Genomic DNA, 11,479 nt, shown 5'->3' on the forward strand with positions numbered 1-11,479 from the left:
CGCCCCCCAGCCCCCCGCGCCTCCTGCGGTGAGCCGCTTACGTCAGGGAGGCGAAACCCAGAAGAAAAAAGGCACGAGGGCGGAAGGGGAAAAACTTTATTTTTTCTCTTTTTCTCCTCCGTGGCTGAAGTGAGGGGCAGGCGATTGCGCCAGCACGGGCTTCCCGGAGAGAGCCGGCGCGACCTCAGCCGGCGGCGGCGGCGTGCGGGAGCTGGGCCGGGGAGGCCCGACGGGGCGCCCAGCATGTGGGACCCGCAGGAGTTTGAGCGCCACTGGCAGGCCGAGTTCCCTGGGGAGGAGGCGCCGGTCATGAGGTTGGACTCGGTCCTGGACATGGAGCGGGAGCTGGAGCGCTGCAAACTCAACCTGAAACGGCTGCAACAGGTGTTGGCGGAGGAGAAGTTCAAAGTCTCATACCTGCAGGCGGCCCTCGCCGGGGAGAAGCCAGACCTCGGCCGCGGGCGCCCGGCGTACGGAGACGGGGGCAGCGCGGGAGGGCGAAGTCGGAGCCCGTAGGGCCAGAGCAGGCGCCACCATCGCGCGTGGAGGAGGGTACCGCGGGCGACAGAGACCCCTCGGGACCCGTGCCCCGGGACCCAGAGGTGGTGGCCGAGGCCGAGGCTCCCCCGAGTGTGCCTAGACTTTCCAGTCTGGCCTGGGGCGGCGGGGGAAGGGGGTGCAGTGCGCAGCTTGACCGCAGCCATCCACCAGCAGTTCCTGCAGCCTCGCCTCCTCTTCAGGCCCCGAGAGGGCTGCGCGTCCCCCAGCCACGATGGCAGGGTTCCCAATGCCCCGGGAGAGGAGCAGTCCTCAGGGACCCGTGCGGGGCGGAGCTCAGAGGAGGGCGAGCCAGACGCCTCGGGCGCAGAAGACGGGGGCGACAGCAGTGACCACGACTTCGAGATGGTGGATTTGAACGAGAAATTCGTCCTCGGCCACTTGCTTGTGGCCCCCTGCCGGTTTGGAACCCGTGATGAGGCTGAGAAGCCGGCGCGGGCGTGCAGCCCCTACCGTTGGATGCACCTGATCCCCGGGGGCCGGCGGCAGCAGCGCGGGAGCCGCGACTTGGAGCACCTGGAGGTGGAGGCTAAGGACAGTCGGGGACCAACCTTGCCCACAGACGAGCCCCCAAGGCGTGGAGCCCGCGAGCATGTCCCGCCGTGGCGCCGCAAGAGGTTCCTGTGGGTGCCGGAGAAGGACTCTCCCAGTCACAGCTCGCCGGAGAGGGGCAGCGACTGCAGCCACAACAGCTCAGACCACGAGGACAGCTTCTCTGCAGGTGGGCGCACCCCTCCCTTGATCCCAGACCCGCGCATTTCCGCCCCCTAGGTTGCTGACACCCCTCCCGTGCAGGTGGTCCTGTTTAAGCTCAGGCATCTGGGAAGAAGGCAGGGATGATAATTACATTTGCGGAACTTAAAAAAAAAGGTAGTCTAAAGTGATTTGGGGCTTGGGTGAGTTAATAAAAATCAGCGTCATGGCGATGCGGAGGGTGATGAAATGGTGTGCGTGGACTGGCCGAGGGAGGACGCTTTCACTTCACACCTCAGCCTGTATGCTCGACTGTTGCCCCATCCCTCCAGCCCAGGTCTGCCACATTCCTCACACCACTCTGATAGTGCCATTCTCTGCACCCTTCCTGTGGCTCTCCGTTTCCCTCCCCATAAGTCCTTAGTGAGGAAGTCTAAACCTTTCATTTAATTTTCAAAACTTATCTTCTTCAGCCTGCATCTTCATCCTGTATTTTATGCTTTGGCCAAATTGAAATAGGCTTTCCTTCTAGAAAGGATTCCTGATTCTCATCACCTCCCCAGCTGACTCTGCCCCTTCCTAGAAGGCTGCCCGGGATCTGTCAGCTTCCTGGGAGCCTGGGAGCCTGCGAGGTAGGGGAAGGCTTAGAATGATGGGAGTTTGGAAGCTGGCCTAGTGCCCAGAGATCATGTCTAGCCCAGTGCCTTCATTTGATAAAGCAGGAAACTGAAGCTCAGAAGGATTAACTGCTCATTGGGGTGAGCTGAAACCTCTCTGGCCTTTTGTCCTCTGTGGTTCCCCCTCACATCTGCCTTTTCTCTGGGCCTGTTCTCAGCCCTCTTTCACTCCCCTCGTGGTGGGCAGCATGTGCCTTGCAAATACTAAGCACCCCGTCAATATCCACGGAACAAGTGGATGATTGCACTGAATTGAATGTCCACCCAGCTCTTCATAGGCCAGGAAGTGAAATGGGGCCAAGGCGGAAAGGTCCGATAAGGATGTGGGGTGGCATGTGACTGCCCCTCTACTGCATCTGAGTGTGGTCAGAGTCTCCTCAGCCACAAGGAAAACACTCATGGGTATATCTGGTTGGGTCAGGCTTCAGCTGGGAACTTAAGATGCCTTCCTGCTCAGTGAAGGGGAAAAAAAAATCACTGATGGCTGGGATTGTTCCAAAATCTCCATTATTAGATCTTATCTGGTTGAGTTTGCATTTGAATGAAAAACTGTCCGCTTTGCTAAAAGCACATTTGGAAGGTCCATCGAGTCATCTGTTTTGATCAATTACCCTTATTCATTAGAAGAGATTGCCTGCTTTTCCCATAGGTAATGCTTTTGCCGCCCATGCTAGTAACATTTTTATGTGCTCCTTTAACTTAAAGGAAGAGTCTGAAGATCTGGTACTAGTGCCAAGTTCCAAATGCTCTCAGTGGAGGCTACCCAAGGGACCCCAGCTGCTTCAGACCTAGCTCCAATCCCAACCCTCCCCAGAACCATATTAGTCTTCGGGCCAGGTGTGCCCAGTGCACTGGATTTTCCCCAGGGAGTGAATTTTGTTTCTCTGAGTAGTCTCCTCTCTCCTTAAGGACACACAGGGCACGTTGATGCAAAGTAGGAGCAGCACTGCCTCTGGGCTAATGATAGATCAGTGAGAAAAAGATTTTCCTTCTCCCGCACTAAAGACCCCAACTGGGGCACTATCTGGCATTCATGGCTTTGACGAATGGTGCATGGTGTGCAGGGCTGTATTTCAGGCCTCATTCCAGGCCCCCTCTGTAGGGTAAGCTCATGCACAGCTACATGTGGGGCCCTCCCTTCTGTCTACAACCTCCTCAGTGAGGAAGTGAATGGATGTGGATATACATGTGTGTGTACATGCACATGCATGTAAGCCCATATAAATATAGTTACACATGTGTGTACGTGCACACAGTCTAGGAAAAAGAGCCTTCAAACGTGTGAGGAGGAAGGGCAGAGGTTGTCACACTGTCGGTGACAGCCCACTGGAATCAGTGTAGCAGGCAGTGAAAGTGTGATGTCACTCCCCTTGTGGTGGCCACCACAGTGCCTTACACATCCTAAGCACCCAATGAATATCGACGGAATAAATGGATGATTGCACTGAATTGAATGTCCACCCAGTCCTTCGTAGGCCAGGAAGTGAAATGGGGCCAAGGCAGAAAGGTCTGATAAGGACATGAGGTGGCATGTGGCTGCCCTGGGCCTTCCCTGCTTTACTCTCTCCATAACACTTCCCAATGACCACCTCAGGTGCCATGACTTGGCATGGATCTTACTCGGTCTCTCTTCAGGAGAACTTCAGCTCTGATGTTTTTGGTCTAATTTTTGTCTCTGTAATTGACTGGCTTAGCCCCAAAGCCTAGAACAATGTCTAACACGTAATGTAGTCCCCCAAAATTCATTGAATAATGTTATCTTTCCATAGGATGAAATAGAATAGAGAACATCATGGTGCATTGCACATGGTGATGGTGTTATTTTGTTTTAAAACTGTCTCATTTACATGTAAATGTATACGTGTGTGTGTGTGTGTGTGTGTGTGTGTATTAGATGCTGATATAGGAATGTGTTTCTTGCTGTGGCTTAGACAAAAAGTTTTCTCTACACCGTCGTGTGATGGTTAAGGTGACTGGATTCCATAGGCTGACTATGTCAAAAAATTATGTCAACTATGTTGAAAAACACACCAGACGTGTGCATGCATGCCCAAAATCCTGAGCGGAAAATGGAGAAGGGATTGTGGCATGGCCGTCTCCCCGACTTTCTCACTTTTCTTCTCTCTTTCTCTGTCTCTCAGGCCAGTGCCCTTGCCCTGTGACTAAATTAAACAAATACATAAAAAACATAGTCTTCGAAGCTAGAGTACTTGTGTGATCTGCAGAGATGTTATTTGACTTTTCTGTGCCTCAATTTCTTTATCTGTAAAATGAGGCTAATGAATACTGGTTACCTTGCAGTGTTTTTTTAGAGAGATTTTTGCTATAGGGTGTGTATACTTGCCAGACAGACAGAAAGCGAAAAATCACCCCCAGGGGGATAGCCATGCTGCAGTACCTTTTCCAGTCTTCTCTTGGCATTTTAGAGATGCACACACACACGCGCACACACACCTGGTGTGAGTTTGAAACTGCCTGGTCCAGTATGTAAACTGTGGTTGATTATGTGGGAGTTCAACAATGTAACCATTACCCCATCTCCTGGTTCCTTGTTTTGTCTTTTAGAGAGATTTTTTTGCTATAGGGCCTGTGCATTTGCCAGAGAGACAGAAAGCAAGAAATTACCCCCCGGGGGATTGCTATACGACAGTCCCTTCTCCAGTCTTCTCTCAGGATTTTGGACACATGTGCACACACACTCCGTATGAGTTTTAAGCTGCCGGGCCTGGGACTCGAGCTGCAGTCGACTCCGTGGGAGTCCAACAACATAACCATTACGCCATCTGCTGATTCCTCATACTTCATAGTGTTGGTATGAGGAGTAAAGGAGATAGGAAAATATGATTTTTTAAAAAATGATTTATTTTAATTATTCATTCATTTATATGAAAATATGATTTTAAAAAAAATGATTTATTTTAATTATTCATTCATTTATTTTAATTTGACCAGACACACACACACACACACACACACAGAGTGAGAGAGGGAAAGTGAGAAAGCAAGCCACCAGGTCCAGGTCTCGAACCGTGGTCAGCCATGTGGGAGTGTCCAGCACCTTAATGACTACACCACATGCTGGCTCCAAAGATATGACCCTTTAAACAAACAAAAAAAGAATTATTTATTGGGACCAGCAGTTGGTGTAATGGCTATGTCTCTGGACTCCCATGTAGTCGACTGTGGTTTGAGTCCCAGACCCGGTGGCTTAAACTCACACAGGGCGCATGTGCATGCGTGCCCAGGATCCCGAGGGGAGAATGGAGAAGGGATTGCAGTGTGGCCTTCCCTCCGGGAGAATGATTTCTCATTTTTGTTTCTCTGTCTTTCTGGTGAGCACATGTGCCCTATATCCAAAAAAAAAAAAAAAAGAATTATTTAATTTTATTTATTCATTCAGTCATTTTCATTTGACCAGAGAAAGACAGACACAGAGAGAGAAAGTGAGAAAGTGAACTACCAGGTCCGAGACTTGAACTGTGGTCGGCCATTTGGGAGTGTCCAGCACCTTAACCACCACACCACCTGCTGACCCAAAGATATGATTCTTAAACAGCTTTGAATAAGTAAGCAGGACTTGTGCGCCTTTACAGAGAGAGGGACAGAGACAGAGGGAGAACGTTCCTTCCCCCCATGAAGTGTGGTCATGCTGTAGTCCCTTCTTCATTTCTCCATCCTGTTGGGTTTTTGGCCATGCACACACATGTGCCCAGAGTGTTTATCAAGCTGCCAGGGGTGGAGTATTTGGACCACATGGTGAATGGTGTGGGATCTGACTGCCTTGACCTTCGGGCCATGGGATTGGCCCAGCTCCTTCCCTTAAGTCTTAACCATTACTGTAGATTGTTTTTCTTTGAGTTGAGTCTTCAAATCTTACTCCCAGATTATCCTAGAACACAAATGGTTTGGTTATCTATAACACACATGTTTTCTCCTAGCATGGCATTGGCACCTTCTAGAAGCTTCCAGGCAAGAGGCAAGGCAGAGTGGTCATCTTGACTCAAGAGTCTCTTTGGCTGGATTGCCCACATGCTATTTCTCCTTCTCCCCTGGCAATCACACCCATTATCTGCATTCAGAGGTGCTTACCTGAAGGTTGAGTTTTATTGGGCAATCCAGGCTTTGCCCTAGTCCCAAAGTTTCAAGGAGACAGGGAACGTAAGACTCAGGAAAAGGTGCTCCCCTCCTTGGAAAAGGACCATTTCTCTTAGATGAGGGACAGATACCTAAGCCAAGACAGATCTGTTTTTTTTTCCCCACACACATGGTAGCAAAATCAGAATTTGAATAAGTCAGAATGCCAGTTCACGCAGTATCTTCCCTTTAGCATTTGTGACCTTGACTGGCACCAGAGAAGAGTCGGCCATCTCCGCATGGTTAGGAGTGGGGCATGAGGGCGGTAGTGTGAGTGGAGTGGAGGCCAAGCACAGAATCTGCTGTGTTGCCTCATGCATGCTGCAGTCAGGCCCCTGTCTGTGCCCTGGCCTGGCCCTCTCCAGACATGGATCACGGACCAGACATTGGCCTTGCCAAGGCTTGGTCTCTGTCAGATGGGAATAGAAAGACGAGCCAGCACTTCTTGCAGGCCCCTGTTCTGAGCGCTTTCCACATTTTCCTTAATTTATACTACATAACAACTTCATGAACCAGGCTTTATGACTGTTACTTCCCTTTTACATATGAGAGTCGGGAGGCCTAGAGCACTTAAATAGTACTCCCCAAAGTCACCCAGCTTGTGGGTAGCACTGAGGATTTGAACCTGGGCAATCTGGCTTCCAAGTCCATGCCTTCACACACTGTCTCAGATATTAGTTCCCACCCCTGAAAGTAGTTACCAAGATTAAACACAAAGTACAGAGTGTAGCAGAGCACCTGGTGTGTAGTGACAACACAGTGCATGCACCACCTGTGTGTTACTGTTTTCTTTCCCACTAAGGTCCCCAACAGACCCCAGACCATCTGCTGAGGTCAGCCATTAGGACAGCCATCTGCCTCTGGTTTCCCTGGGTGACTCGGGCTCACAGGTGAGCAGACCACCCGCTGGATTTCAGACCTGCCTACTGGCTGCACACTCTGCCTATGTGCTGAAGCCCTGGTGTTTTCCCCTGCATGAGCGTGATTCTGTGCCACCTCTGCCACAGAAGCTGGGTGGTGTATCCTTGGGGTTTACACCTCCCGTCAGCAGCCCGTAGCATTCCCTGTGTGTCTCTACTCCTTGGGGGCCAACATGTACCTTCTAGCAAAGCCCAAAGGTGGTTTTTCAGTGCCAGGCATACTTCTGACCGGCAAAAACTGTTCACCTGCTATTACGGTTTCAGTTCAGAGGACAAAGTAAGTATCATAATGGTTTTAATTGGTGGCATTTTCTCCTCATGGTTAACTTTGCTCAGCAGAGACAAGTGCTCTTTCTGTTTGTGTTCTTGGAATTCATTCATCTATCTATCCATCCCATGCAGCAGGCATTTATAGAGGTCTGTCTTCATGCCAGGTATGTATCACAGACTGAGACTGCACAGGTTTTTGACCCCTTCTCAAGATTCTCACTGGTTCTTTGGCTCCTGGGGTAGAAACTGCAGGGTTTTAGATAAAGAAATGATATTCCAATGAGTGACCACTGTAAAATCTTGATAGTGCCGCTGATGGAGAGGCTGGGAGCCTGAACACATCAGGTTTGGTTGTGTGTGCCTGTGATCCTAGTTGTTGGGAGGCTGGGGCAGGAAGAGTGTGCAAAGACCCTTTAAGACACCTGTGACTGGGCCAGCTCAGTGGTTCAGAGATAATGCGCTGCTCAAGTGATGGGGGACCCATATGGAAGACTGCAGGTTCAGTTCCCCGATCTACCTGTACACGCCGGTATGTGCACCCATGATCCTGGCTGCCTGAGAAGGCTGAGGAGCAGCGGGAGTCACAACGTGAGACCCCATTGAAGATACTTGTCTCTCCTGACTCTCCCTCTCATAAACAAATAAATAAAACCTAGAACAAAGCAAAACAGAACCTCTATCTGGGACCAGGTGGTGGCACAGTGCTAATGCAATTAGACTCACATGGGAAAGGCCCTGTGTTCGTGTCCTAGAACCTCCCTGAGCCTGCCAGGCACTTGCGTGAGTAATCTGTGCTGACTGACACCGGGGGTAGCTTGTGGTGTGTAGACTATTGAGAATGTCTGTCTCTCTGTCTTGTTCTGTCTCTGTCTTTTTATCTCTCCCATGGAAGAAATAGACTTAAAAAAAAAAAAAAGCCTCTCTCTGGCCAGCAGATGGCATGGTGGTTAGGGCACTGGATTCCACATGGCTGACTGCAGTTCGAGTCCCAGACCTGGTGGCTTGCATTCCCTTTCTCTCTCTCTCAGGTCAAAGTAAATAATAATAACAATATCAAACGGAATTAAATAAATAAATAAATTTTAAGAAATCTGTCTCTCTCTATTTCCCCTTTTTCTCTCTTTCCTTCCCTCCCTGCCTTTCATAAGAGGAAAACAAAAATCCTGAAATGAGTGACTCAGGAATGTTATTTAGAACCTTAGTGACATTCAAGAACCTAGAACTGAAGATCTTAGAGTGGATGTACTCTTGCCCCTCTGCAGACAGATGAGGCTCCTGGAACCCTGAACAGAACCTTAAGACCCTCAAGGTAGGGCTTAGGCTCTTTCTGTTGGGTCTGGCAGCCTCTTCTTGGAATGTTAAGAGGACTCTAAAGCGAGAAGTCCTGCCACAGTGATAATAAGAGGAGCAGCATCCAGCTCAGGTAGTGGGCTCTCTGCAGGCCTCTCCAGACCTCATGGTTCTAATCTGTAAAATGGAAATAACAGCATTCGGCTCCACCAGCCCCATAGCTTAATGGTTAGGAGAGCTGGATCCTACATGGCTGATTGCACTGTTCTAATCCTGGCTCTGGTGGCTTGAAACACGCTCTGGTACATAGGTGTGCATGTGTGCCCCAAATCTTGACAGGGATGGAGAAACAGAGGAGAAGGCGTTGAGGTGTGGCTATGCTCCACTGAGGAATGCTTTCTCCCTCTCTCTGTCTCTTCGTCTCTTTTTGGTGGACACATGTGCCCTCTGGCCAAAAGAAAAAAGAGGAGTGCCTGTCTCATGAAGTTGTTGTGAGATATAAATGATGAACCCATTTTATAGGCAAAAATCTGAGGCTCGGCGTCACACAGCTGGGATGTGGTGGAGTCAGTGCTCGAACCTGCATCAGTCTCCGACACTGACACTTTTATCTTACGACCTATGAGACTGTCCTGGGCCACCTATAGAATGCCAGACTTTTCCACTTGGGAGGTCCTGCCATCAGATTCTGTCCATTGCCAACGGAGACTTTTTATTTCTTCATGGGAAATGCACTTCCTGCTACGCTCATGTTACCTAGTTCATTTGCAACCTGATGGGTTTTCCCCCTTCCGGTCAGTGAGTAACAAGATAGTTGCTCCGGGAAGAATTCCTTGTGCTCAGTGGATATGAATAACGTAACGCAAAGTATTGAGTTTTTAGCCTTGGCTGTGATAGAATTTTTTTTTCTTAATTTCTGTTAGGGAGAAATATTTTCAAATGATTTGAGACCCACGAGCTGCTGGTTAGCTATGATCCATTTGTAACCAAAGTTGACATTGCGTCACCATCATCACCGTCATCACGGTTTGTTTGGCTCTTCTGTGCCTGCCTCTGCCCACCCTCCCCCGATGGTCTTAACCACCGTCCACACCTCAGGAACACTTGACTGGCCAGCTAGCAGCTGGTGAGTGGGTTTGTTTAACAATCCCTTCCTCTTGTAGGAGTAGTCAACACAGCCAAAGCTGAAAAACTTTTCAGGGAGACTATTTGCAGAGCAATTGACTCCATCTTGGCCTCTGGATCTTTATGGTTTTTTTTTTTTTTAAGAATTATTTTATTTAACTTTATTTACTTAATTTGACCAGAGAAGACAGAATGTGCATGCACGTGCACAAGAGAGAGAAAAAAAGCCACTAGTCCAGGACCCGAACCGCAGTTGGCCTTGTGGCACTCCAGTGCCCTTAACCACCATGCCACCTTTCGGACCCATGGATCTTTCTGTTTTAAAGTCAGATTCTTCATATTTTTTCCTGGCTTTCACATAATGGTATAAGCATTCCTCATCTGAAAGATGGAGTCGATTCTCCCAGCTTGTGATTTGCATTGGGCAAATTACCCTCTCTGTCTCAGGATTTTTGTCTTCAAAATGGGGACTTGAGACCAGCAGTTAGTGTAATGGCTATGTCGCTGGACTCCCACGTAGTCGACTGCGGTTCGAGTCCTGGACCCTGTGGCTTAAACTCACACCAGGCGCATGTGCATGCACGCCCAAGATCCCGAGAGGAGAATGGAGGAGAAGAGATTGCGGCGTGACCATTCCCCCTGGGGGGTGATTTCTCGCTTTCTGTTTCTCTGTCTCTCTCTGTCTTTCCAGCGAGAGCGCACGAGCCCTATAGCAAAAAAAACCTCTCAAAAAAAATGGGGGGGGGGGATCATAATAGGGCTTTCATAGACCTGTTGTGAACCCTAGATAAGATAATGTGGATAAAGTACATAGCACAGGCGTTTGGTAGATCTTCAATGACATTACTGATACTGTTCTACGACCAGGAAGTTTCAGGCAGCAGGACCAGGCCGTGGCCCCATATTTGCATCTTCATGTAGTGACGTTCCCTCAAGCCCCTTTGTTTGCCTCTTTTCTCTCCTTTGTCACCCCCTCCCCCGGCCAGAGGTGTTTTGCTGGAGAGGAAGCCTGTCTGTCTCAGTCCTTTGTGGTTTCAGCTGAGGCCCGTCTCCCCGTCTGTAGGACCATCATCTGGGGCTCCTCATTTCCTGCTCTCCCACTTGCTTTCAGCCAGTGCTCATACCTGCCATGTCTTTTCCTCTGCATTTTCTGGCCTTGGAGGTTCCCTCCCACCACTCCTCCCCAATCCTAAAGCCAACACTCCCTTTAAGGCCTGGCTTTTCATGGAACCTTATAGTGGTTAAGCTATGGGTTTGCTGCATATGACAAAACCCCAAAAAAGAGGCTTAAGTAAGATAGAAATTTATCTCTCATGTGAAAATGTCAGAAGGAAGCAGTCTGTCCAGGGAGAGCAGGATGACTCTGTGATCATCAGGAATCCAGGCTTTTTGGTCTTTCTGCATTTCTGACCTGAGATTGCCTCATGGTTCAAAATAACTACTGGAGGTCCAGCCATGACCTTCCTGTTTCAGGCGGGAATTAAAAGAATGAGAAGTGTGTAAGAGTGTGGCATCTGTTGGTCTGTTTTTTTTTTTTTTTTTTTTTTTGAGAGAGATTTTTGCTATAGAGCTCATGTGATCGCTGGAGAGACAGAGACAGAAACATCCCCCCGGGGCGGGGGGTGTGACCACGCCACAATTCCTTCTCCTTCATTCTCCTCTCGGGATCTTGGGCACGCACACACGTGCCCAGTGTGAGTTTTAAGCCACCGGTCTGGGATTCAAACCTTGGTCAACTATGTGGGAGTCCAGCGATGTAACTGTTATGCCGTCTGCTGGTCCCTGGTCTGCCTTTTGAAGCTCTGTCCTGGA

The 11,479-nt window shown here is 49.5% G+C and overlaps 1 protein-coding gene across 1 annotated transcript; it reads left to right on the forward strand.

Moving 5' to 3' along the window:
* The first annotated feature begins 40 nt into the window (after positions 1–40).
* Positions 41–658, forward strand: LOC114005905 (breakpoint cluster region protein-like). Its single transcript, XM_027767916.1, has one exon. The coding sequence runs from the start codon at positions 244–246 to the stop codon at positions 514–516; it is 273 nt and encodes a 90-aa protein (XP_027623717.1). The 5' UTR covers positions 41–243; the 3' UTR covers positions 517–658.
* Positions 659–11,479: the final 10,821 nt, after the last annotated feature.

This window comes from Tupaia chinensis, unplaced genomic scaffold (assembly GCF_000334495.1).
Source record: "Tupaia chinensis unplaced genomic scaffold, TupChi_1.0 Scaffold144899_1, whole genome shotgun sequence".
Lineage (NCBI taxonomy): Eukaryota > Metazoa > Chordata > Mammalia > Scandentia > Tupaiidae > Tupaia > Tupaia belangeri.

Excerpts from the sequence above, each read along its gene's own strand:
- LOC114005905 (XM_027767916.1), top strand. The coding sequence starts at position 244 with ATGTGGGACCCGCAGGAGTTTGAGCGCCACTGGCAGGCCGAGTTCCCT.